The following is a 23,623-nucleotide window of genomic DNA, read 5'->3' on the forward strand; positions in this document are numbered from 1 at the left end:
CGATGACGATGGATCAAAATGGACAATGTTTTCCATGGATTCCGGTGTCGTCTTTCCCGTGGAACTACGCGGGTGGGGGAAGGGAGCCTTTTCTTCCCAGAAGGAGCACGGCTATCAGGATGGCATCTAGACAACATTTGAACAGCAGCCAGGTTCCAAACGGGGATGAAGAGGCAAACTGCCGAGTGAAAGCGATTGCGCAAAGGAAAGGTAGTCCCAAGGCCGGGAGCCGGACTTTCTTTGGTCCGTGTGACTCCCGGGCGGTCTGCGGGAGAGCGGGAGATCGGCAGAGGCAGCATCCAGAGGAAGACGCCAGCTTGATGCCACCACACCGCGGCGCCGTCTCTTTCTTGCAAAGCCATGGAGCCTTTGCGCTGATACTCTCTCCGCTTCTACGATACTCAATTCAAAAATGGTTTACGACAAGGCCGCCAAGGAGGCTTTCGTCGCCAATTTGACCGGAGGCACCGTCTGGGAGATCAACACCGTAACTTTCGTTGCGCCGGTACGTTTAGCTCTGCCACAACCACCCACTGCTCAAGGCTAATTACGCATTCGCAGGCAGCTGTCCTTCTGTGGTCAGACCTCCAAGCGCGCCAAAGCTTCTTCACCCCCTACACTGTCGCCGCAGCTGTCACCGACGTCTTGTTAAACTGCATTGCCATCCTCCTCGCTACCACTCTCTATTCGGACTCGCCGTGGCTGTTGAACGCCCTTTTCATATCGCATGCAGTCTTTGTGTCCTTTGCATCTGCGCCGCCGAGCACCCATAGCCATGTTCGGGCTCCATCCTCTTCACGGGCAGACGCCAACACGCCCGCCAGAGATCCTCTGCCTTTGAAGCCATTCGTCACAGCATGGCGGGGCGCAATGATGGTCATAACATGCGTGGCCATACTGGCCGTGGATTTCAAGATATTTCCCAGGCGTTTCGCCAAGGTGGAGAATTGGGGCACTTCGTTGATGGACCTAGGCGTCGGCTCCTTCGTCTTCTCTGCCGGCACCGTCTCAGCAAGAGCCATCTTAGAGCAACAAGCCAGTCGCAGCTCCACGCCGCTAGGGAGACGGCTATACGCGTCTTTCCGCCACTCTCTCCCGCTCCTTCTTCTAGGATTCGTTCGTCTGTACAGCGTCAAGGGCCTGGACTACGCTGAGCACGTCACCGAGTACGGCGTGCACTGGAACTTTTTCTTCACCCTCGGTTTCCTGCCGCCCTTTGTGGCACTGTTCGAGTCAGCATTTTCCCTCATTCCGTCCTATGCGGCCCTCTCTCTCATATTGGGTCTGGTATACGAAATGGCCCTCGATTTCACTGACCTGACGGCCCTTATTGTCGCCGCTCCGCGCAAGAATCTCTTCCTCCAGAACCGCGAGGGCATCTTCTCCTTTCTCGGCTACCTTGCCATTTTCCTCGCCGGCCGCTCCACTGGCATGTACATATTACCAAGAAGCCTGGCTCCTGCCACCGCTTCACCGAGTTCCTCGAACAACTCGCCATCCCGCAGTCGCAGCACTCGATGCCCCTCCACTATCCGTCTCGTTCAAGAAGCGCTCCGTGAAATCAGCACCGAGCTGCGCGCCCAGCGCTTCAACCCCTTTCGCATCCATATTTCAAACCTCCCCTCAACCTCAACTCTCCTCTCGCACCCTCTTCCCCGTCTCATCCTCTGGACTCTCCTATGGACGACTCTCTACCATCTTAGCACTTCCTACCATGTCCTCAACCTGCGTCCTTCGCGCCGCCTTGCCAACCTCCCCTACTACCTATGGGTTGCAGCCTTCAACAGCGGCCAACTCGCTGTCTTTTGCGCCGTCGAAACCCTCACCTTCCCGGATCTTTTCTCCGACAAGAAGACATCGCCCGAGCAGGAGCGCCGTCGTTGCAAGAACGCGACTAGCCGTGTGCTGTGGGCATTCAACCGCAACGGACTTGCGGTCTTCTTATTGGCAAATTTACTCACGGGGTTGGTAAATTTGGTTGTGCCGACACTGCAGGTGGGTGAAATGGTGGCTGCCGGAGTTTTGGTTGCGTATATTACTGTGCTGAGCGCTGTAGCATTGGCGTTAGATGCGTGGGATGTGTCGTTGAAGCTATAGCAATTGGCCAGATTCGGTGGTCTGCATGCAGCTGTGAATAGATTGGCGCATCAAGGTAGTTGTAGACTGCATGTGTGTTTGAGGAAAAACATATACCCATTTGGTTTACCATCATGCTCGGTCAAATCTTTTGAACGAGAACAGATTTGTCTTTTTTGCGCGGATCAAAACGCTTTTGCCAGATTGGCGAGTTGTTGCTATTCGGGCTCGTCTACCTACGTACATTCTACATAGATTACATACCGACTCATGCACACAGAGTATAATAGTGCGCTTGTGCCGAGATCGCAAGAGAAGCCCGCGGCACCCTTTTTTAGCAGCTTTTTTTTTCTCGTCAAATATGCACGATATCCACAATCGCGAGGACAAACCCAGGCCCACAGCCCGTAACCCGGGCAACTCCTGCCCAAACCCCAGATACCACCCTCACTTAGCCCCAGTCTTCTTCTTCTCCTTCTTCCCCACAGGCTCCGCCGCTTCCCCACGCTCCAACCGCTCAACAAACGCATGCCCCAACTCCTTATGCGCCTTCCGAATCGTGCCCTCGACAAACGCCCTGACAGCCCACGGACAAGTGACGGTAGCCGTCTCGCGGAGCAGCAACTTGCTCTCCTCTGGCCCCTCGGCCGCCGCCGCCGAAGAAGAGGCAACAACAACCCACACGCTCCTAGACTCGACGCCCAACGCCGCGCGCACGGCCGTCTCCAGTCCATCCGCCCGATCGACGAAGCGCGCCGCGTACGTCGTCCGGCTGCTCCAAAGCCCGCCTGGCAGAAGCGGCAGCGTGTCCGTGATGCGGTATGTGGCGCTGGCCTCCTCCTCTTCCTCTGCGTCGTCGCCGTGCCCTCCTTTGCGAGCGGTGGGGGCCGGCGGAGCGGCGATGTCGTCGTCGTCCGGGTCGCAGAGCGCGTAGGATTCGACGAGCGGGTTGAGCTCGATCATGGCGGCGTGGTTGTGGAGGATTGCGAGGGCGGCGGCGCGAGTTGTGGCATTTTTTTTGCTGTTGTTGGTGGTGGGGAAGGTGGGGAGCGTGGTGTTGGTTTCGACGACGAAGGTCGTTGGGGCTAGCGGTGCTGCGGGGGGGTTTTGTGTTTTAGTCTTGCCGTACTGTTACACTGGGTGTAAGGGGGATGCAGAACTGAGCTGAGGGGGGAGAGAAGACGAGAGACGTACAGAAAAGTGGCATCGTTGTTGTTGAAGCAAGTGGTGTGCGTTCAGGTCAACGCGCCATTGATCGGTAGGTTAGGATGGCACGGGCAATGGTAGTAGCGCGGGGAGCTCAGATCCAGGCACGCCCGACAGGGGACCTCCGCCTTGCTGATATCAACAACACAATGTTAGGACTAGACGACCATTGGTTGTCTTTATTCACGATTGTGAGCAATTAATTGGAGTGTTGAGAAAAGCGGACTTGCAGAGAGCTGAGCAAATCAATGTCGAGGAAGGATAAGAAAAGAACATGATGCAGATCCTCAGCCACGACCACTCAATGGAAAAAAAAGAACGAGTCTGCGGCGGGGGATCTACTGGTGCGTACATCGGTGGAGTGCGGGCAAAGAAGATATGCAGGGTCCAAGCGATGGATCAAGGCTTATTGTGATGCAGCACACAACTGTAGGCCGCTAAAACCTTTGACGCGATTGCTAGCAGAAGCTCCTTAGTCAAGCAAGTTTCTTGAGATTATGAATGGCTTCTTCCCTCTCCAAATGGAGATGGTCTCGCGAAGCCCTTGCCACTCGTCCTGCGGTCTGTAAGTGTCCTGACTTGTTGCACCCAGTCCACAAGCCGAATCAAAAATACGACAAAATCAAATCCCATTGCCCACAATGCACGTTTCAACCCACGCATCACTGGCAATATGCCAGAAGACAAAAGCAGCCGGAAGCCATAGCCTCCAGCGAAGCCAGCCACCGCCGGCCAATCAAGTCCATCCTTCTGCCGCGCACACGTCCTGTAGCGCCCCCTGCTCCTGAACGTCGATCCACTGCCCAAAAAAAGTTGCAAAATGACAAAACGTACAACAGCCGGGATTCGCTGCTGGTCACCCACGCAACTACTAATCGGCCGCAAGGCAGCTTATCTATGGAAGAGCGGACGGGGTTCCGAGTTCTCTACCTGCTATGGTCGTACGTGGAAGAACAATTCGGAAATTTGCAATATAGAGTTCTTTGTATTGGAGATGAGTGAGTACGACGAAATCGGCAGCTCAACGATCAAGTAGAATACGCAAGGGATGTTTTGAATATGGAAAGAGAACTTTGAGAATGAAGAGGACTTGTGTTGAGTGTGGAATTGCGTTTGGATTTCCATAGGGGTGGCCCACTTGCCGGGTCTACACACAAAGCACGACCCGGCCGCTTTCAAACATCTTTTCTTTCTGCTTCTAAACTGCAGCACAACTTCAGTAAAATCCTCTTTGGTGTCAGGCCACCGTCTCCCCACGACTCCGCCTCCCTACTCCGGGCGCCCCTTGCCCATCCCGACCACATTGCGCAAGCTACCAAACGGCTGCACATCTGCAATACGCTGAGCGCCCGTAAACAGCATGACGAGGCGATCTACGCCGCAGCCCCAGCCGCCGGTAGGCGGGAGGCCCCATTCGAGCGCCTCGATGTAGTTCTCGTCGACGGTGGCGCCGAGGTCGCGCTCCTGGCCGCGCATGTCGAGCTGCTGGCGCAGCTTGCGGCGTTGCTCCCACGGCGAGTTTTCCTCCTCGTATGCGTTGACGTATTCGCGGCCGCCAATGAAGAGCTCGACGCGCTGCGCGATGCGCTGCTCAGTTGACGGGCATACGAAGCTCTTGGCGAGCGGCGATATCGCTTCGGGGTGCTGTGTGATGAATTTTGGCCCCGTGCATTGCGGTTCGATGTAGTGGGACGCTAGTTCATCGAGCAGCCGCGGCAGAGTTGGGTCCGTTGGCACAGTGAGGCCCAGATCGGCGAAGAGCGATAGCAGGTCGCTGTGCGCGCTAGGCGTGTGGAGGAGAGGGAGTGGCCGGCCAATGGCAGCGGTGATGGTTGGGATGAATGGGAGATGCGGATAGGGTGGTGGAGGCAGCGGAGCTTGAGGTTCCAGGGTGCGGAGGAGTGGCGAGAGCGAAGGGTCATTGTGGAGAGAAGAAATGGTCTCGGAAAGGGTTGAGAGGAGTTTTTCGGTGCGCGCGATGAGCTGGGCCAGAGTGGCGTAGGGTTCGTAAAACTCGCATATTGAGAACTCAGGATTGTGAGTTGCATCGATGCCTGTAGTCTGAGTGAGCATGTAGTTGATTTGAGCAGCTTGAGGGTAATCTACCTTCGTTACGGAAGACCGAACCTATCTCATAGACGCGTTCGCCAGTGCCAATCACCATCCGTTTGAGAAAAAGCTCTGGAGCAATCCGCAATGTCAAGGGCTCATCCGGAAATTCTTGTGCACGAGTCTCGAAAGGCGTGGCTGAGGCACCACCAGCGCCAGCCGTGACGATTGGTGTGCTGACTTCAAGGAACTCGTTCTCTTCAAAGTACTTGCGCATGGTGCTGATGATGGCAGAACGGACGCGGAGAATGGCTGCTCGCCGCTTGTGAACCAAGAAGTCCACATGTGCTCGACGTGCAAGGATTTCGGGATTCTCTACTGCGTCTGGGATTTGATGGAGAGACGGTGCCAGCGGTCGAGGAAGCTCGGTAGCCAAGATGGAAATTTCGCCAGCTGTTGTTCTTGTGGGATGGCCAGTAATTGCTTGAACATGTCAATCGAGTCAGAAATCATCTCGAGGGGGGCAGCCGCACAGTAGATGTCTCCTTTCCTGGCAATCTTGGAAAAGCGCCTAAAGTCATCCCGGACAACGCCATGCTTCTCCAACTCTCCAAAATTGCAAAGACCCTGTACACTGTGGCCCCTGTCTTCAAGGTCGATGAAGACTAGCTTTGAGCCTGAGGCACGGCGGGAAAGCACTCGGCCTGGGCTCATCAGCTATTGTGTTTGGGCGGGTTACTTCACGAGACGGGGCAGGTCACAAATCGGCCGGCGAGTGGAAGATCACCATAGTATTTTTGCAGCTACCGTAGAACATACCAAAGACTGTGACTGTGACATCTCTCCTAATCTCGTCGTTGGCGAGCGCCTGAAACTCTTCACGTATCTGCCGTGCCGTCCTGGTGTTGGAGAAACTGGGATTCAAAGGGTAGTATCTGTTAAGATCTCCAGCTTCTTCCAGCTGTTTTGATCTTTTGGCAAAGTCATTGGTAGTGTATGCTGGAACAGCCTTTGACGAATCCTTAGATGCAAAGCGGCGTTGGAATGCGATGTACGCTCTGGCGTGATCAGGCTTCACAGTCCGCCGTACCGACCGTTGCAGATACGGACGAAGAAAGCGGCAAGCGGCGCTCATCCTTGAGTAAGCAGTCAGCATTGTGCATGGCAGCAAATCGCAAAATGGAAGTGTATTGAGATGATTCAGGTTGGGTATAAGGAAAGTTGTGAAATCAACCGCCGAAGCGTCATTCGCAACGGTTCTAAAATTCGCATTCATCATGGATAAGGGAGGATTGATAGAACAAGATGGCGACGTACCTGTGAGCTTTGGGCCTCCGGAGCGGTGTTGGACGCGCGTTGGTGTGGAGGAGAAACGTCGCAGCGGCCAAAAAAATAGTGCGCAAGGAGCTTGGACCACCCAGAAACTTCCTGGGCGACGACGACATCACCGGCCGTCGAGCATCGAGCCTGCTTCATCTCTGCGCCCAAGCTCTTCCCCGCCAACAACCCACGCCAAATCCAACCCGCACCTGCATTTCCGGACAAGCGACTCTACTCCGATCCACCAACATGTCTTTCCTCTTCGGTGGCCGCCCGCAGCCCTCGTCTGAGCAGAAGCTCGCTGCCGCTGAGGCCGAGGTCGAGATGGTGTCTGACATGTTCAACCGGTATGCCTCCTGCCACGCCTGTCGCGCTTACGCAAGCAGAGTCCTCGATTCGTGGCTCCGGCGCTTGCTTCAGCCCTTCTGACCATTTCAAAACGCAGTCTCGTGTCCAGCTGCACCAAAAAATGTATTCCGCCCACCTACCGCGAGGGCGACCTCGACAAGGCCGAATCCGTCTGCCTCGACCGCTGCGTGAGCAAATTCTTCGACGTCAACATGAAGATCTCCGAAAAGATGGCAGCGAACCAGAATGCGCAAAAGGCGGGCTCCGGCGGCATGTTTGGCATGTAAACGCTGTGACACGGGGACATTTCGATCAATTGAGAATTGGCCATGGTGGTATTATTGCGCAGCATTTCCAGCAAAGTGGCGCCTGACAAACAATGGCTCGGCGTAACGGTGCGTCTAGGGAGGGTCTCGTCTAGGAGCGTGGCTCTTGGAATTTTGAGAACGATGAGGATGCCTGAAGCATCCCGTTCGCAGCATGTCGCATGCTGGCGCTCCACTTCCACTTCGTGTAAAAAGGTCAATGGCGCCGTCATCTCTATAATTTGACAATTTCGTCACAAAGCCTTGTGACTTTTCTCTACCTGAACGCCATCCCGTGCTTTCAACGCTTAGCCCGGTGCATTGCCTAATCGACCCAAAATTGCTCATCATACAGCATGTCATAATTTACACATCCTTCTTGCGGAGCTCCTCGGGCAGCGTAGCCACCTTCTCGTTGAAGAGCTTCTCAGCGTCAACCCATACCCTGGCGGTCTTTCTGTCCTTCAGCTGCAGCAGGCTCTCCAGCAGGCCATCGCTGAAGGACTCTGAGGACTCGCGAGGGAGAAGGGATGGGAGGTGGTCAATCCTGGAAATGTCAGACTCTTGCAGAATGTTCCACTTCTTTGCTAGACTTACGAAATCACCGACAGAGGCACGTTGTTCTGGTCGCCCTTGACGTCAACGGGGACCGTAGGCTTGTCAAAGGTCGTGTTGACGCTGTAGATGGGGATAGGGTTGTGGGGGTTCGTAGTGTCACAAGAGACGTCGCACACGACGCTCAGCTTGCGGCCGGTAGCAGCCAGGAGGTCGTTGTTAACGAACGGAGGAATGGGGTCAGAGAGGTAAATCTGATGTCATAATTAGCACTTATTGGTCGCATGACGGATTCACGGCACGTACGGCGTTCAGGAAAATATCGCTCTCCACAATCTCCTTGTACGGGCCTTGCCTGTTCCTGGTCTCGTGGATGTCCCAACGGGCAAGGTTGGCCTCGGGGATGCCAGCCTTGACGAACAGGTCGCAAGCACCACGGCCGCAGCGACCCAGAGCGCCCATGATGAAAGCAGTGGGCTTGCGGCCCGCAATCTTCTCTCCAGCAGCAACATCCTCCGCAATCTGCTTGACGAGCTCCTCTTCGTTCAAGTAGTATCCACGGCCTCCGGTAAACTTCACAACGCTGGGGAGCTGCTCACCAGGGTGAGCGAGCTGCCATGCCCAGGTCTTGACAGCCAGCGCGGCACCAGCAAATCCGGCATGGTATCCGAAAGCGCTGACTCTCCTGCCCTGCTCGTCGACCAAGAACTCCAAGTCGTACAGGATGGAGCCGCCGCGGGGGAAACGCGACAGCACTTGCTGCCAACCACCCTGGCCCTTGTAGCAGTGAGAAAAGGCAATGTGATCGTTCGTGAGGGGAAAGGTCTCCTCGGGAATCTCCTTGAGACCCAGAATCAAGCGCGAGTTGGGCTCGGTAGTCTTCCAGCTGCCCTCGGGGACAAGCTTAGCGCCAGCGGTCTCGTACTCTGCGTCCTCGAAAATGCGCTTGAATTCGGGGTTTACCGACGAACGCTCGACCTCGACGGGATAGCCGGCCTTGACCAGAGCGCCAATGGTCGAGGGTGCAAAGGAGCGGTGCTCGAGAGGCTTGGTTTCGGCGCGGAGGAGGATGGTGGGGTAGGCCGACATGTTTACTGGATTTCTGTAGAAACTGCGGAGGGGAGAGAGCTGGCGGAAGAAGCGGTACGACAGTTTGGAAGGCTTTCGTGTTTGTGACACGTTCAATGGCGGGGAGTTGTGGATGGTTGAAGCTTCAAATAATGCTGGCAAAAATGTCTGGAGTCGTGAGTCAATTGGCCTGCAACGCCGCATCCTTGACCGCCTCCGACCCCGGCTGTCAACGCGCCCTTTGTCCCTGTCACCGAATCATCCAATTTTCATTGTCCGCCCTACCTATCATCGCATGAGGTCACATCATGTCAATCGGTCGTCCGTGTTACGTATTACTCGATTTCTCTCTTCGGCGACTCTAACGCTCTCTGACAGGAATCGCGGGATTGGTCGTCAACAGCAAATTGCCAGTGATTAAGCAGTACCAAAAGCTTCAAGTTCACTTCGGAGCTTGCTACATGTCTCCTTCCTTCTTCATCCCGTGCTTTGCTCGACGGCAACATTTCTTCTACCAAGTCACAAACTAGCTTTCCTCCTTTTCACAGGTCATTTTCATTTCCTCGGATGTCTGTCGAAACCTCATCTCCTTCTGACCTTTGCTCGGGTCTACCTTGAAGAGATTTTGAAAAAAGCATTCTCTTCACAAAGTCGTTTCCTAAGCCTGGGGTTGACTAAATGAAGTATATTTCTCTCAAACGTGTGGTCGGATATTGCAATTGGCAGGAGACTGTAGAGTTCCTATCCACACCCTCGGCACAAATGGCAGCTCTGTCATCTTTTTTGCTGTCTTTTGTGCCTCTCTAGACCAATACTTTCAGACATGGCTTTCCCTCACGAGCCGGCAAAGCTCCACCGTACGGAGAATGGCGACACGTCCGGCTGCGACATGGAGTTGGACTGAAGCGATGTGGTCTGTAAGTATCCCTGAGTACGGTGGCAGACACACCCACCCCTTCGCCCCCGCTCCCCGGCATCGCATTTCACTTCCAAAACATTCGTCGCGGACGCGCAGTCAAAGATGGACAGTACAGTCGCAAGCAAAGAGGTGTTCTTGATATAATCATCAACCACCACATTGCCACAGTCCAATGATTGGAAACTTCACAGTCTCAGTTCCGTGCGGGTCTCTGCTTGCCGTTCACAAGAATCGACTACACAAGACAGCCTTTCTGGCCCCAAGGAATATACTCAAGCTTGTTTGTTTTGCTCCTCTTGAAAGGCTTGGGTAGCAGAGCACTGATATTCAACACTGTTGTCCAAAAACATTCCTGGATTACTTCCATGCCTCCAAGAAAACATCACACTCGCCGAGCCAAGCACGTCAAATTTCCATCCGCACCGCTGTCAGCAACTCCCGTAAACAAGACACACACCAGCCAGTCATATCACAATGGCCCGGAATTTGCTTTTCACGGTGACAATTTGATCCCGCAATTTCAACGGATCTAAAGGAATTCCGACAGTATGGCAAGAGAGGAGAAAGCGATGGAGCGCGGCAGCAGCAAATCATATGTCCAAGTCGAGCAGTAAAGAGTTGCCCCAAAGGTGATGTTACAAAGGGCATGCACATTCAGCAGTCATGGATGTTGGCCCGCAGCCAAAAGGATTGGAAGGCCTCTTCTCTGGTAGGCGTCGGCCCACGGCAAGGTAAGTCGACAGACGAGACACTTTTCGAGGCGAGTCAGCAAAGTGCCCCCGCATCAATTCGCGGCTGCTTGGACATCGCATATCCAGAGACTTTGGCACGGGTACAAAGTACAGATACTTGTTTACGATCCGCCATCACGAAAATAAGCAACACTCTGCCCTTCTCCCTCGATTTCAAAGTTGCTTCAGACGCGGTTCTCAACACGCACAGATAATCAGTCAGTGAACTCTCACATCTACCTGCCGCCCAAACAAACAACCAACCATCACCAACCTCCAGGGGGCTCTCGCCCGCACCCGCAGTCTGCGCAACGAGCCATCCAGCACATGGGAGCCGGGGGGGATGGCTGTCGGTCCCGCATCATCCATCCCACTTGCTTGCTTGCGTGACGACCTGCCTGCCTGCTGTATGTACGTGCGCAGGTGGAGGTGGGTATGTTGCGGCTTGCTTGGGCTGTGATGACGCAGACAGTTGGGTAAGTAGGCAGGTGGGTAGGTAGACAGGCAGTGGTGGTCATTGGCGCGGCTAAAGGAGAGCTGAGGGGATACAGTAAAGCGCTAGGTAATACGAAAGTGCCATGTCCTCGAGCGCGGTCTCTTTCATTTGCATCGCCCCCAAGAAGAAGAAAATCCTCGGCTGATAGTAGTGTAGCAGGGTGTTGACGCGCAAGTGTCTGTAGACAAGGAATGTACGGTAGATGTCAGCCACGTACCTCATCACTGCAGCCTCCATGTGCGAGGCGGCCTCTGTCCAACCACTATATGCCCGACCTCGCTTTCATTTTGGTGGTGGCAGCTGAAAGCCACGCGTGTACGTATGCACGCACGCAACAGAAGCAAAGAAGAGACTGCATAATTCGCGCGCCAGACGCTGAAGTTCGTTCACCAGCACGCCACTCCCCCCCCACCATCCAACCGCCCAGAAAGAAGCACCAACAAAATCACCAGCCAGGCGAATGACCCCGCCCAACCTCCGGATTCTTCCTGCCTCTATACCAAGCCAATAGCCACACGACGCCGGTGACAGCCATCGGCCGTATTTCGTCTGCCCGCCTAGTGCTGGCTGGTTGGCTGTCGGGGAGGAGGGGGGCAGCGCAAGACGGGCGAGCGGGAATCGCGCCCGCATGTGGCGCACTGATTTCCGGTTGGCTGGCGGCGAACACGCTGCAGGCGAACGTGTTGGATGCCCGTCGCGGTGCAGGGATTGATGGAGAGCAGTCTGTTTATGGTGCGTTTTGTGCACGCAGGGGAGCAGAAGGGAGGGTCGCGGGGAGGGCAGAGTGCAAACGAGGACGATGCATGCGGAGCCAGACGGAAAGGGAAAGGCGAGGGCAAGGGCGTATGAGGGAGGACCTCGATGACTGGGGCGGAGCAGCTGCAGCTGCACTGTGGGTGAATGGCGCTACGAGGTGTTATACAGACGGGTGAGCTTGATTGTTGTCGAGGGGCGCGTGGAGGCGAGCGAGGATGACGCTCCGGCGTCCGTGGCGGGCAGTGGATTCCAGAGAGGACTCGAGACGTGCGTGGAAAGGACCTAGTGAATGGGGAAAGTGGAGGCGATTGTGCTTGCCTGGTTGAGGCTGGCTGCGGAACAGAAGGTGGGAGGGATGGTAAGTAGATCGATTGATTAATTGATCGATTGATTAGCGGGAGCGACGGGGATAAGGGTCGGCGGAAGATGGTGGTAGGACTCGGCCAGTGGAGGGAGGACCGATGTCGGGGCAGAGGAATATTGTAACGTGAAATCACCGCAAGTAAAATAAAAGAGAGGCGAGCTATTGAGCGGCTTTAGTGGAAGTGATTCGACCAAGGTGAAAAGGCATGACGTAGAGGCCGTGATCCTGAAGAACAAACTCAGAGGGAGAAAGCGAAACCATCACTTTCGAAGTTGAAAGCTTCCTCCAACGTCGAGGAGTATATCAGAACTTTGATCCAAAATAAAGACTCTAGGAATGCTGAGGACATGCTCGTTATTTCCATCACGTTAAAGAAAATCTGCTGGCATCATTTGCATTCAACGCCCATGCCTAGAAGCATTGTGTGCGCCCTTTGCGCCATCTAACTGCTCATCTATTAACCCGTAGTGTGCCCGCACTTCCCGAAAAACCGCTGGGCAAGTTTTTCATGCCCCACTCATCCATTCTGGGTCGTATGTATCGGAGCTGTTCCCGCGGCAGAAGCTCCGCGCGGTGTTTTGGTGCTCCACAGGGAAGTGCCTGGCGCATAGCTGGGCGCGGGACGGAGCGAGGAGCGAGACGAGGGTAAATATTGAATCAAAGCGTGTGCGCGCGTCGTGGTGCGGAAAGGAAGTAGGGCAAAGGGGTATATTGCATGGGTAAGATGAGTAGATGCTTGGTTGTCAGTTAATTTGGGGTTAGGATAGAAGGGGGTTTCAGGAGAACGATCGAAGGAAGTATTGAATTGTTGAGCTCGCCATAATCCGAAGAATGATCAGAGTAAAGCTTGTGGTTTGCGATTATGCGGGAAAGGCAAAATTGATGCAAAACAAGGCAGACTTTCGGTGGTTCGTTAGGAGCCGGTGGGCAGTTTTCCGCATGTCTGTTCAAGGGATTTGATAATCGAGGAAGTCCGGCAATGCTACCGTTCTCTCTGCTCTTGCATGGTGTCCAAAGAAAGGATAGCGAACTGAGAGGAGCCATTTGTAAAGCTTTGGTAAGAAGCTGTTCAGTGGCCGCACCCCTGTCTGCCCACCTACTTGCTTGTCTAATTACCTTAGCTAGCCAGCTAGCCTGCTCGTGAACTCGCTCGCATCCGCTCCCGCGTTTCTTTTTTCCGCCCATCCCAGTGGTCTATTACTACAGGGAGCTCCCTATCGCTAGCCGCTGAACCCTATCACCGGCCAGCCTCTCCCCTGCCCTGCCACCTGGCTGTACAAGGACCACCCAGCTATGTAGGGTCCTTGAAGGCGCCGAGTGAACATGGGATATTGTCCGAGCCCCGAACGCGGACAGGGCCATGGCTGTTATTATTGTTGGATGTTGTTCCTTTGGGCAGGCAGCATAAGACCCTGGCAACGACAATCTCCACCACAACTACGCGTAAATAGGGCGAGGTGAAAAATTAGAAGCATGTAGAGAAACAGAGATGGCAACGACAAGGCCTGATTTAGGACGTGACGAAATAAGCAACAAAATCCTATCCCTTCCAATTTGAATTATGCCCGGCCTGCCAAGTGTACACAAGGCAACTCGGACGCGTGCGCGTACTTGCCTGCCTAGTTCGGTCGCCGTCCTTCGGTCGTGAATTTCATCAACAACGCGTCCCAATCTATGACCCCTGATGTACACAACAACGAATGCCACCCTCCTCGATTGTCCAACTGTCCCACACACCAAGGTCCTCATGTGCTGCAATGGCATGCAGAGTTGAGCAATCCAATCTAAGATCCGCCCCCCTTCTTGACCCTAATCTGATTTGCCCTTCCCCTGCGTCCGCCAGCAATCCCTGCGACTAACTTCGCGTCAATCATGCTTGTCCGTCCGTCTAGGCGAACCCAAGTGCCTCATTTGCTTTTCTCAGCGTCGCCTTCTCGCCCGAACTGAGACCAGAGGCTTGGTCATCCCATTTGAGCAAACCCAAGGCTCGCAAACCGTCAGGACCCGAATATGCTGCCACATCCTCAATCGTGGGGCGACCAACGTGGCTCGACTCGCCTTCGCCGCCGCCAAAGTCTGGTGACGGTATGCCTTCCATGAAGTTTTGGCGCTGTCGGGCCAGATACTTGGCATTTTCGACGGTCAGGGGGCACGTAGGGATATAGAGGACTGACGAATCAGAGGAACCCGCATGTACTTTGTCGACGGCGTGGATGGTGTCACAGTGCCAGACAACATAGTCACCGGGCTTGACGCGTGGTACGTGCACCATGGTACGCGAAAGATCGAGGTGCGGATGGAAAGCGGCGCGCAGTTCCTGACCGTGCCCAGGGGTTGCTCCTTGGATCCACGACGACGGTTCCGGCTCCATGTTCCAGTTTGAAGGATCGAGGAATTCTGGCTCGAATACTTCCGAGGTTGGGTTCGTTGGAGGCTTCTTGGGTGTGAAAAATGGTCGGAGTAGATAGTAGGCGGTGGCTTTTGCAAGAAGTGGGTTGACGAGCAATGTTCCTTCATATGGGCCGGTGTTGCTCATGCTCAGCCAACCTTGAGACATGCGGAACATGCTGCACGCTCCGACCCCAGCATGTAGATCAGAGATGGCATCAAGCCGGCCGCTGGACTCCCACGGATCGAATTCTTCCCACCTCCCCTTCCACACAGCGTCGTAAACACCGCCACGACCATAGCCGGCAGGGTCCCATCGCTCGACACTGCCACCGTCGACATGCGGGCCAAGAGCGAATCGTGCATCGCCAGGGAGTCGCATACGGAGACGGTCCGCATAGGCAGTTGGATGCGCGAGCGAGACGTGGGCGGAAGGCAAGCGAGAGTTCCAGAATGATAGAATGTATCTCTGTGTTTGGAGGAGGTTGGCATGTGTGCGGGCACGCATCTGGGCCGGCGACCAGTAGAGTTCAAAAACCTGAGGGTTATCTGCTGGAAAAGCTGCACCAACGACATGAGCGAAAAGGAAGCTAGCCTCCAATTGTTAGATGCTTACCTTTGGTATGCGGATTTCTCCTAATATATTCTCTCAACTCTTCTTTCCAGCCCAAAATCTCTTTTTCATCGATGACGCCTCTAACAATGGCAACACCTCTCTTCCGGTGTTCATCCTCGAATTTTTTGCTGACTTGTGACTTGGCAATGTCGCTGAATTCGACCTCCGGTATCACATTGCTGCCCAACGCTACTATGGTTGAGATCTCATCTTGGAGAGTTTTGAGCAAACGGTCCCACGAGGCCATAACTTCTTCCTCATGGCCGGCAATCAGATTCTTCTTGAGTAATGCGTAGCTAGGGTCGAGAGGCCTAAACTCTTGGCCGCTGAGTGAAGCAAAGGCGTCTGAGATGTCGCCGGCGCGTTTCGGGGCCGTGGAAGAGTTGGTCGCGGTGGCGAAGGTACGGATAAGCCTTGTGGTAGAGGGAATGGTGTGGCGGCGTGTCGCGTTCAAGAGAGCGGATGCCATTGCAGATCCAGCCCTGTGGGAAAGAAATATCGAGGCGCAGGTGCTAGTAACAGTGCCAATGATGGTGATGATGATTCTGAGCGAGTTGTCGCATCGAGTAAGGTCGTGAGAGCATTTTCTTGACCAGCTTTATGTGGAAGAGCGGCGTTGGGTCCAGTGGGGTGGATTGAGGGGTCGAAGAGCGCGGAGGCAGTGGGGTGTTGTCGGAGTTGCAGGGCGGAGAGCGGAGGGCGGAAGGGATACCGTAAAGGGAATAGTTGGCCCCAGACTGCCTGATTTGCGGGGCGCAGATGTCAACGTCGTGTCAACCGGAACGGCAGGCGGCCCGCTACTTGCACCTTTTGACGCCACGCCGCCGCCCTGCAGAGACCTTGAGTCGGCCTTGTCGCACAGCATCAGACTTCCGCGCTTATGACGTGCAGTTGGTACGTTTCCGCTGGCACTACGTCGTCATCACCGCCATATACGACTCGACGCTTTCGAAATCGATTGCGTCGTCATGGCTGGACTTCAACCTGACTGCGACATTTGGTCTGACCATCATTCAGACAACGGACAAAGTCGACATCATGTCCAAAGCAGCCTTGCCCAAAGATTTTCTGTGGGGTTTCGCAACAGCAAGGTCTGCAGCTTCAACAGACAGTCGGACCATGCTGATGCATTCTCAGTTATCAAATCGAAGGTGCAGCTCATGAAGACGGCCGGCTTGATAGCATCTGGGACACCTTTTGCAGGAAGCCGGGTAAGGTTGCCGACGGTTCAAATGGCGATGTCGCTTGTGACAGTTACCATCGCAGCCAAGACGACGTCGACCTCCTCCAGCAATGCGGCGCCAAAGCCTACCGCTTCTCCGTGGCGTGGCCAAGGGTCATCCCCCTCGGCGGCCGCGCTGACCCAGTCAACCACTCCGGCTTGTCGTACTATGTAAAGCTCGTTGACGATCTGATCGCCGCCGGGATCGAGCCCGTCGTGACGTTGTTTCACTGGGATTTGCCAGACTCGCTGGAGACTCGCTACGGCGGTTTGTTGAATCGGGATGAGTTTGTTGCCGATTTCACACGCTACGCACGTGTTGTCTACGAGGCACTGGCTGCCAAGGTCAAGTACTGGGTGACTTTCAACGAGCCGTGGTGCTCTGCAATCCTAGGCCACAGTCTTGGTCAGTTTGCGCCAGGCAGAACTAGTGATCGCACCAAGAATCCCGAAGGGAACGCCTCAATAGAACCTTGGATCGTTGGCCACAACCTCTTGGTGGCGCATGGTGCGGCCGTCAAAGTATTCAGAGACGAGTTCAAGGAAAGGTTTGGAGGCCAAATTGGAATAACGCTTAATGGTATACAATTTTCGAGTGTCCAGACCGCTCTTTGACTGTCTACAGGCGATTATGCGTATCCATGGGATTCAAAAGACCCTCGAGACGTTGCGGCGGCGGAACGCAAGCTCGAATTCTCCATGGCGTGGTTTGGAGATCCGATATACTTTGGCAAGTATCCCGACAGCATGCGCCAACAGCTCGGTGCGCGATTGCCCGACTTCTCCGCCGAGGAGATTACTTTGGTTCAGCATAGCAACGATTTCTTCGGCATGAACCATTACACGTCGAATTTCGTACGCCATCTTGACACTCCGCCAGGTTTGACCGACTTCGTCGGAAACGTTGCGTGCTCGTTTGAGAGCAAGGATGGAGAGACCATCGGGCCCGAGACACAGAGCCCCTGGCTCAGGCCAAACGCCCTTGGCTTTAGGAGGTTGCTAAATTGGATCAGTGATCGGTACGGGCACCCGACAATCTACGTGACTGAAAATGGCACGAGCATCAAGGGTGAGAACCAGCTATCGGTTGAGCAGATCGTCGAAGATGATTTCAGGGCGTCATACTTTCGAGACTACATCTGGGCCTTAGCAGACGCGTACAGCAAGGATGGAGTGGACGTGCGGGGATACATGGCTTGGAGTCTCTTGGAGTAAGTTAACGCGCCGCGACGCGCCGTCCCGCTGCCGGCTTGTTGACAGCGCTCGGACTGGTGGCTGACCATGATGCGTAGCAACTTTGAGTGGGCAGACGGATACGAGACTCGGTTCGGTGTTTGCTTCGTCGACTATGAAGGGGGCCAAAGGAGAATCCCAAAAAAGAGTGCCAAGGCTGTTGGCGAAACGTTTACCACTCTGATGGGAGAGTCGAACTGAGGGTCTATTGGATGAGCGGCTTGGCCGGCGGAAAAGGGGGCAAGCAGTGTCGATGTCGATGCGCGAGAATGCCATCTTGCAGACAACCAGGGCAAGATTGCGCCCCCCCATCGTGGTTTGCTAAGTGGCGGTGATGCGCCGAAACGGCATGTTCCAACGGTGTGTGAAGATGAGCTAGTGAGGATCAGGGCGTAGTCCAGGGCTGCGGAACAGGATTCCAGCGCTAGTGTGACCGCTAGTCAGATGTTCTCCTGAAGACGTACAGGCTGTGATTGCAGATCGTGTTTCTGGCTTGGGTGGGTTTGCTGTAAGATGACGATGGCTGTAAAATGCAGTTGGGACGCCAGGGCCGCATTCGCAATCAGTGATGATGGATTGCGATGTGGTCCCGTTTGAGGAGGATTCGTAGCAATTGACAGCACACAGGCACGCGCAGAGTGAATGGACAATCTGGGATTGAAGCAGCTTGGGAGCCTTTTGCGTACACAGAGTTGGGCGGACGAATCTCCGCCAAAGATGCTGGCGGCGTTGGGCGGAAGCAGTCGTGGGGCCCTGGACCTTGGCTGGCGGGCAAGTTGATTAGCGCGACAAGGAGCCATGTGCGAGGATCTCAGGCCCGACTGTGCTCAGCTCGGCGTGTGGAGGAAGTGACCGCTGGCCGCCAGATCTGCGCGGTGATTGCGACCCATTGGAGCGTCAGTGCGCATGGCCGACAGTGTGGCAGACGCGAGCGCAGCCGTTTCAGGGCGATGGATAGAAGACGTGTTGCGGGTGGAGATGAGAGCGAGGCGAGAGTTTGTGAGGGAGGTGAGCTGGCCAGGGTTGGTGGGATGTGCAGGTGCAGGTGCAGGTGCAGGTGCAGGTGGTTGGGATGAAGGTCAAGGGAGAGGAGGGTCGGGTTCGGCTGATTTAGCTCCCGCAGTCTGCCTGAGGCACAAGGGTTCCGCTCAACCGCTCGTCCTCCCGCCGCAACACCAACCCACCACAACCACCAGACGACAACCACCTCGCGCTCCCTGCTCCTCACGGGCATGGCGGAGTTGCGCGTCGGCCGCACCCCTCGGCCCTGGCCTCCACCGCCCGGCTGGCGAATCAAGGTCCGCGAGACGAGGCTGGCTTTCGTCTGTCGCGTTGACCACTTCAGCAATCGGACCAGGGCTCCCCCAGGACCTGGACTTGTGCACAGTCGACGACTGGAGCTCTTGTGCCTGGCGATCTCGAGGGCTCGCAGCTCACGCGGCCATCAAACCACGTGCCGCCATTTTCTCGACGACTTGAGCCACCTACTGTCGCGCTGCTGAGGTGACGTGCCGCGGCCTCAATTCGGTCCCTCTGCGTCCTTCTCTTCTCTGTCCCGCTTAAGCTCAAGGTGCTCCAGCCTCCAGGATAGCCTCCATTGATTCCTTGCTCGCCGTGTGTGGGATATTGCGTGCCCGTCCAAGTTATGCTTCCGGTCATCTCCACCAACAAAAAATGTCGCCTTCACAACCAATCCCACTGTGCGCGTCGCCAGCTGAGCCTTGCTGAGATGGTGCCGAATTTTCAGGCCTCCCTCGGTCGCTGCATCGTCGACCATGGCACATGCCGTCGTCGTCATGGCCTCCTCCATGGAGCCATGGGTACCTCTGGTCTTGGGCCGCCACCTCAGCATCACTTCCTTGCCATTTGCTCTACCTCGCCAAGTGCTGGCAGGCGTCTCGAAAATTCCAAACTGAAACCCCTTCCCCGCAAATAGACGCACCTGTGCCTACCATCATCTTGGTTTCCTAGAGCCAGCAAGAGCCTGGCAAGCCTTCTTCACCTCCCGGAGCCAGTGCGTCCTAGTGATCCGTCCTCAGGCATATCTTGCCCTCACCTGATGGTATTAGTCCCGTCGAGGCCCTGGCCATTACCCGCGTTGCACGTCCTATTGATCTCTCGACAAGAGCTCTTTTTCTCCTGATCACCTCTTGTTATTTTTTATTTGCCGAACAAGCTTGCCTCTCCACTCCTCCAATCGTGGCAGCCTCTCCGCCTCCTCTCCGCCGCTGTGATAAATCTTCCGCCGCCGGCTCCCTCCCCACACTTTTCGCACCTTTTCCACACCGCCCTGCCCGCGCGGAATGTCCATAACCACTATAATAAGGCCGCTGCAGAGTCCCGTCGAGTTTCGGAGCCACCCTTCAATGAGTAATCAATCCAACCCAAGCATTTCGTCAGTCAAGACGACTCCCTCCTACGAGGGCCAGTCGTCCGACGCCGACTCGAAGCGGACCGTGACGAACCCTGCCGGCGCCGCGACCAACAGCGCTGCTGCTCCTACGAGCACCGCCGCCGCTGCACAGAACCCCAACGCCGGTCAGCCGGGAGCGAAGCGGAGACCCTCGAGAGCCGGCACTCGGTCTGTGTCGACTCTGACAGCTGCTCAGCTAGAGCGGAAGAGGGCCAACGACCGCGAAGCGCAGCGCGCCATCCGCCAACGCACAAAAGACCACATTGAAAATTTGGAAAGACGCGTCGCCGAGCTGACGGCGCGCGAAAGCGCAAGCGGAAAAATCGACGAAATCCTTTCACGCAACCAGGACCTGGAGCAGGAGAACGCCATCCTTCGACAACGCCTCAACCATGCATTGGCGGCCATGGGACAGGGTGGTTACACCGACAATAATGGTACGTCATCTTGCACTCCCACGAGAAGAACTCCTCGACCCTCCGCGCCCGTTGAATAACCCAATTTCACCTTGCTGACCGGCACAAATTGCAGGCCTTCCAAGCGAGAGTAGCATCCTTGCAAGTGCTGGAACTAATTCACCAACCAACAGGATTCATATCATGAATCAATCACGGCCGTCTTCCACGCCTACCGCGCGTAATGTTCCCTCGGTCACTGCTGCAAACGCGCCCAGCATCGCGTCCCAAGCAGACCAGTGGCATCACGCCCACGCGAATCCCCATGCCCATGCAGGTTACAGCAACGCGCCCACCTCGACTGGGGCCGATTCTGCGCCAGCGGTCGAAGTAGCTGCTCCACCAGACCCAATGCGATGGAGCCCACATGGTCAGCATGTCAACGCCCCCGTTTCCGTGGCCGAAAACAGCATGCACCCTGTCGACTCCTCGGTGCAACACTCAATGGGATACGGCTACGTCATGGACACCAACAGCCGACCTCTCCAATCACAATATGAACCGCAAAGCCAGCAACTGGGCTACAGTAGCCATCTGCCCGTCTCAAACCCTGCGCCGCCGCCTCCTTCCTATCACGATCAACGCCATCTCGCTGTTCAAATGCCAAACCCGCAGCCTTCTTACCAACAGTACCCACAGCCCCAGGGCTACATTCCTTCCTCCTCTCAGCATGGCGACAACGTCCCTTTGATGCAAAGACCTCTCATGGACAATCAGCAGATGATGTACAGCATCCCGTCCAACGTGAAGCCAGAACAGTGAGCAAAATTATTCGGAATTCATCCTCCTCCTTCATCCCTCCGTCGGACAACCGCAACGCTCAGTGCAACCCCTCGGGCCGGGATTCACGGATGGAACCGGCCTCAAGTCAGGGGACCGTGCCGAAGCCGATTTCGGTTTCACGCCCCATGCTCCTGGTCAGAGTGAGCTTTTTACAGGGCCGGAGAATTTCGGCACTGTTCCGTGCTTTGGTCTAAGTATGCCTCTACGTGGACGTTTTCCGGAGAATCAGATGCCGCGTACCTCTTCACACGCTCTTGTGAAGATCACTCAAACCACGCAAACCCCAAAAAAATGCGAAAAAAAGGCCATGCGCAGCATCCCACCAGCAGCAAAACCTTGATACGAATTTCCTCGCCGTACTTAATATCTCTTAATCAATCATCTTCTGGATCAAAAGAGCAAAACGCCGGTGTTGATCATCTTGTGGGACCAAGTCCATGTTCAAACAAAGGCCCCCCCGGCCTGAGCTGCTGCAGTCGAAAACTTGACGTTAGCAAGAGGAAAGTTCCGATGTCCCCCATCTTAGCTCTAAGGCGCCGGGGGTAGTGATTGTTGTGGATGACACCACGATTTGGCCGCACGATCCATCTGGACATCACGACCAACCAATCACCGTACCAAACCCCGGACTCGGTCGTCCCTGTGCGCACGACAGGCCCACGAAGGTTGAAGCATTTTCCTGGACGACGGGGCCGAGAGGCGCTGCTCGTTGCGGATCTGGGCTAGGATCTCCGGATGCAGCCGAAAAGGACACTCGACGGACAACTAAGCGAGACGAAGAAAGTGCGGTCAGGTAGGTGCAACAGCAAGGGTCAAGATGGGTAGGGTTTGGATGTTGCAAGAGGGGACGGGCCTCGGTGGCAGGGAAGGGCCAGGCAAAATGGTGCGAGGAGGGGAAATGGGCCGACGTCACCAACGAATGGTCTGGGCTCGGTTTGCAAAGCGAGGACGAGCCGCAAGGCAGGCAGGTCAAAGGCGAGCACATGCAGTGTGGGCGAACCAACGGCGGCACGTCGAAGGTCAACTCAAAGCCTGAGCCAGCTAGAGCGCGAGGCTTCCCGTTCGCCATCTCGGCTGATCTGCCTCGAGCCAAGCACACGAGAACGGGCCGAATTGCCTACTCCCACCGACACAGCATCTTTGATTGGCCAGAATGTGGACAGGGAGGCTGGCAAGGCGGGGTGAAGATGGGATTGGGATGACGAGAGGCGGACGCGCGCAGGGTTGGCGCCCCTGGTGTCCTTTTGCTTCATACTGCAAATCGAATGATGGTGATGATGGACGGCCAACAGTCCACTCCAGTCGGCTCGCTTCCTCTCCCTGCTGTTCAAAATCGAAACAAAAGTCAATTGATCCCGCCGACACAGCCACACGCTGCTCATGCTCTGGAAAGGGAAATGAGCGTTTTGAAAGACGAGAAATGAGACAACAATCAATGACGACGAGGAGACACCCATCAGAGCGCGAATAGGCCGCAGCGGGGCGCGATTGCGAAAAAATGCTCATCATTCAACTCGTCCCTTTCGCATCTAGATCTCCATCTCACAGCCGCACCGGGGCATCTCAACAACTATTGTGCCTCTCTTGCAACCTCACCTGCCAATATCTACCTCTTCGCACCAACCAGTCGGCTACACTACCGCATTGCTGCCCCGTGTCCAAAAGGCGCCGCGTGTCCGCGCCAGCCGAACGCCAATGTCTCACTGTTCAACGGCCCTGACTGCCGTGCTGACCACCAGTCCATCACAACACGACTCGACTCGCCGCCCAGCCGGCCGGGAGCGGAGCCGCGCCCGCTGCCGCTGCCGCCCGCTGCCAGCTAAATTCGTGCTACGGACATTGTTGGGCCCTGCATCTACTTGTGCAGTAGTTGGCGTCTATCAAACCGACCTGCCCGGTGGCTAGTCAGTCAGTTTGGAAACAACACCCCAGCCCACGCTCTAGCGTAATGATGGGTCGCGTGCTGTGGAAAATCCTGAAGCAGCATAGAGGAATGGCTGGCCGCCGCGCCTGCTGCCTGCGAAGACGTCGTTCAGCTCAGAGTCTCTGCATGGCGGGGCCAGATGAGGACACGGGACCGGTGCGGTCTTCCCTTCGTCCTTCGCTTGTGACAAAGGCTGAAGTTTGCTCCTGGCAAAGTAATACGATCGTTCGCTTGTTCTGGCGGGAACCACTTCGAGGTCTCACCGGAGATCCTCTCCAAGGGTTCGCGATCTCAAGAAAAAATGGTTAAACAAACGTGGAGCCGCCAAACGTGAAAAGCTGGACGGAATGGCGAATCACGAGTGGCATCTGGAGGACGTCTATGATACTTGCCCGA

At 55.5% G+C, this 23,623-nt stretch overlaps 9 protein-coding genes across 9 annotated transcripts; 5 read left to right on the forward strand and 4 right to left on the reverse strand.

Annotated features, from left to right (window-relative positions):
• The first annotated feature begins 234 nt into the window (after positions 1-234).
• On the forward strand, positions 235-2,267 carry IWZ02DRAFT_264935 (GWT1-domain-containing protein). The gene is made up of 2 exons (XM_066763400.1): positions 235-505; positions 562-2,267. The coding sequence occupies exons 1-2, from the start codon at positions 413-415 to the stop codon at positions 2,095-2,097; spliced, it is 1,629 nt and encodes a 542-aa protein (XP_066623347.1). The 5' UTR covers positions 235-412; the 3' UTR covers positions 2,098-2,267.
• A 256-nt stretch (positions 2,268-2,523) lies between these two features.
• IWZ02DRAFT_433091 (uncharacterized protein) lies at positions 2,524-3,283 on the reverse strand (the record flags this gene model as incomplete). The annotated part of the gene is made up of 2 exons (XM_066766262.1): positions 2,524-3,170; positions 3,271-3,283. 2 exons carry the CDS (start codon positions 3,281-3,283, stop codon positions 2,524-2,526), a joined length of 660 nt encoding a protein of 219 aa, XP_066623348.1.
• A 500-nt stretch (positions 3,284-3,783) lies between these two features.
• IWZ02DRAFT_519154 (uncharacterized protein) lies at positions 3,784-4,434 on the forward strand (the record flags this gene model as incomplete). The annotated part of the gene is made up of 2 exons (XM_066770732.1): positions 3,784-3,847; positions 3,875-4,434. The coding sequence occupies 2 exons, from the start codon at positions 3,784-3,786 to the stop codon at positions 4,282-4,284; spliced, it is 474 nt and encodes a 157-aa protein (XP_066623349.1). The 3' UTR covers positions 4,285-4,434.
• A 117-nt stretch (positions 4,435-4,551) lies between these two features.
• On the reverse strand, positions 4,552-6,466 carry IWZ02DRAFT_469596 (uncharacterized protein; the record flags this gene model as incomplete). Its single annotated transcript, XM_066768731.1, has 4 exons — positions 4,552-5,336; positions 5,389-5,814; positions 5,865-6,048; positions 6,119-6,466. The coding sequence occupies 4 exons, from the start codon at positions 6,464-6,466 to the stop codon at positions 4,552-4,554; spliced, it is 1,743 nt and encodes a 580-aa protein (XP_066623350.1).
• A 434-nt stretch (positions 6,467-6,900) lies between these two features.
• On the forward strand, positions 6,901-7,286 carry IWZ02DRAFT_377180 (mitochondrial intermembrane space translocase subunit Tim10; the record flags this gene model as incomplete). Its single annotated transcript, XM_066764935.1, has 2 exons — positions 6,901-6,998; positions 7,097-7,286. 2 exons carry the CDS (start codon positions 6,901-6,903, stop codon positions 7,284-7,286), a joined length of 288 nt encoding a protein of 95 aa, XP_066623351.1.
• Positions 7,287-7,576: 290 nt separating this feature from the next.
• Positions 7,577-9,071, reverse strand: IWZ02DRAFT_475262 (uncharacterized protein). Its single transcript, XM_066769011.1, has 3 exons — positions 8,166-9,071; positions 7,902-8,113; positions 7,577-7,851 (listed from the first exon to the last, which is right to left on the reverse strand). Exons 1-3 carry the CDS (start codon positions 8,946-8,948, stop codon positions 7,671-7,673), a joined length of 1,176 nt encoding a protein of 391 aa, XP_066623352.1. The 5' UTR covers positions 8,949-9,071; the 3' UTR covers positions 7,577-7,670.
• Positions 9,072-14,066: 4,995 nt separating this feature from the next.
• IWZ02DRAFT_265043 (uncharacterized protein) lies at positions 14,067-15,892 on the reverse strand. The gene is made up of 2 exons (XM_066763401.1): positions 15,198-15,892; positions 14,067-15,142 (listed from the first exon to the last, which is right to left on the reverse strand). The coding sequence occupies exons 1-2, from the start codon at positions 15,664-15,666 to the stop codon at positions 14,082-14,084; spliced, it is 1,530 nt and encodes a 509-aa protein (XP_066623353.1). The 5' UTR covers positions 15,667-15,892; the 3' UTR covers positions 14,067-14,081.
• Positions 15,893-16,235: 343 nt separating this feature from the next.
• IWZ02DRAFT_376782 (glycoside hydrolase superfamily) lies at positions 16,236-17,853 on the forward strand (the record flags this gene model as incomplete). The annotated part of the gene is made up of 4 exons (XM_066764909.1): positions 16,236-16,288; positions 16,335-16,999; positions 17,045-17,630; positions 17,712-17,853. The coding sequence occupies 4 exons, from the start codon at positions 16,236-16,238 to the stop codon at positions 17,851-17,853; spliced, it is 1,446 nt and encodes a 481-aa protein (XP_066623354.1).
• A 1,919-nt stretch (positions 17,854-19,772) lies between these two features.
• IWZ02DRAFT_265161 (uncharacterized protein) lies at positions 19,773-21,438 on the forward strand. The gene is made up of 2 exons (XM_066763402.1): positions 19,773-20,502; positions 20,597-21,438. The coding sequence occupies exons 1-2, from the start codon at positions 19,956-19,958 to the stop codon at positions 21,280-21,282; spliced, it is 1,233 nt and encodes a 410-aa protein (XP_066623355.1). The 5' UTR covers positions 19,773-19,955; the 3' UTR covers positions 21,283-21,438.
• Positions 21,439-23,623: the final 2,185 nt, after the last annotated feature.

Source organism: Phyllosticta citriasiana (assembly GCF_038021145.1).
Source record: "Phyllosticta citriasiana strain CBS 120426 chromosome Unknown IWZ02scaffold_6, whole genome shotgun sequence".
In the NCBI taxonomy this organism is placed as follows: domain Eukaryota; kingdom Fungi; phylum Ascomycota; class Dothideomycetes; order Botryosphaeriales; family Phyllostictaceae; genus Phyllosticta; species Phyllosticta citriasiana.

Excerpts from the sequence above, each read along its gene's own strand:
- IWZ02DRAFT_264935 (XM_066763400.1), top strand. The coding sequence starts at position 413 with ATGGTTTACGACAAGGCCGCCAAGGAGGCTTTCGTCGCCAATTTGACC. Across the intron at positions 506-561 it reads CCGTAACTTTCGTTGCGCCG|GCAGCTGTCCTTCTGTGGTC; the intron begins GTACGTTTAGCT and ends ACGCATTCGCAG.
- IWZ02DRAFT_475262 (XM_066769011.1), bottom strand. The coding sequence starts at position 8,948 with ATGTCGGCCTACCCCACCATCCTCCTCCGCGCCGAAACCAAGCCTCTC. Across the intron at positions 8,114-8,165 it reads GCGATATTTTCCTGAACGCC|ATTTACCTCTCTGACCCCAT; the intron begins GTACGTGCCGTG and ends TTATGACATCAG. Across the intron at positions 7,852-7,901 it reads GTGCCTCTGTCGGTGATTTC|GATTGACCACCTCCCATCCC; the intron begins GTAAGTCTAGCA and ends TGACATTTCCAG.
- IWZ02DRAFT_265043 (XM_066763401.1), bottom strand. The coding sequence starts at position 15,666 with ATGGCATCCGCTCTCTTGAACGCGACACGCCGCCACACCATTCCCTCT. Across the intron at positions 15,143-15,197 it reads GAGAAATCCGCATACCAAAG|CTTTTCCAGCAGATAACCCT; the intron begins GTAAGCATCTAA and ends TCGTTGGTGCAG.
- IWZ02DRAFT_265161 (XM_066763402.1), top strand. The coding sequence starts at position 19,956 with ATGTCCATAACCACTATAATAAGGCCGCTGCAGAGTCCCGTCGAGTTT. Across the intron at positions 20,503-20,596 it reads TGGTTACACCGACAATAATG|GCCTTCCAAGCGAGAGTAGC; the intron begins GTACGTCATCTT and ends CACAAATTGCAG.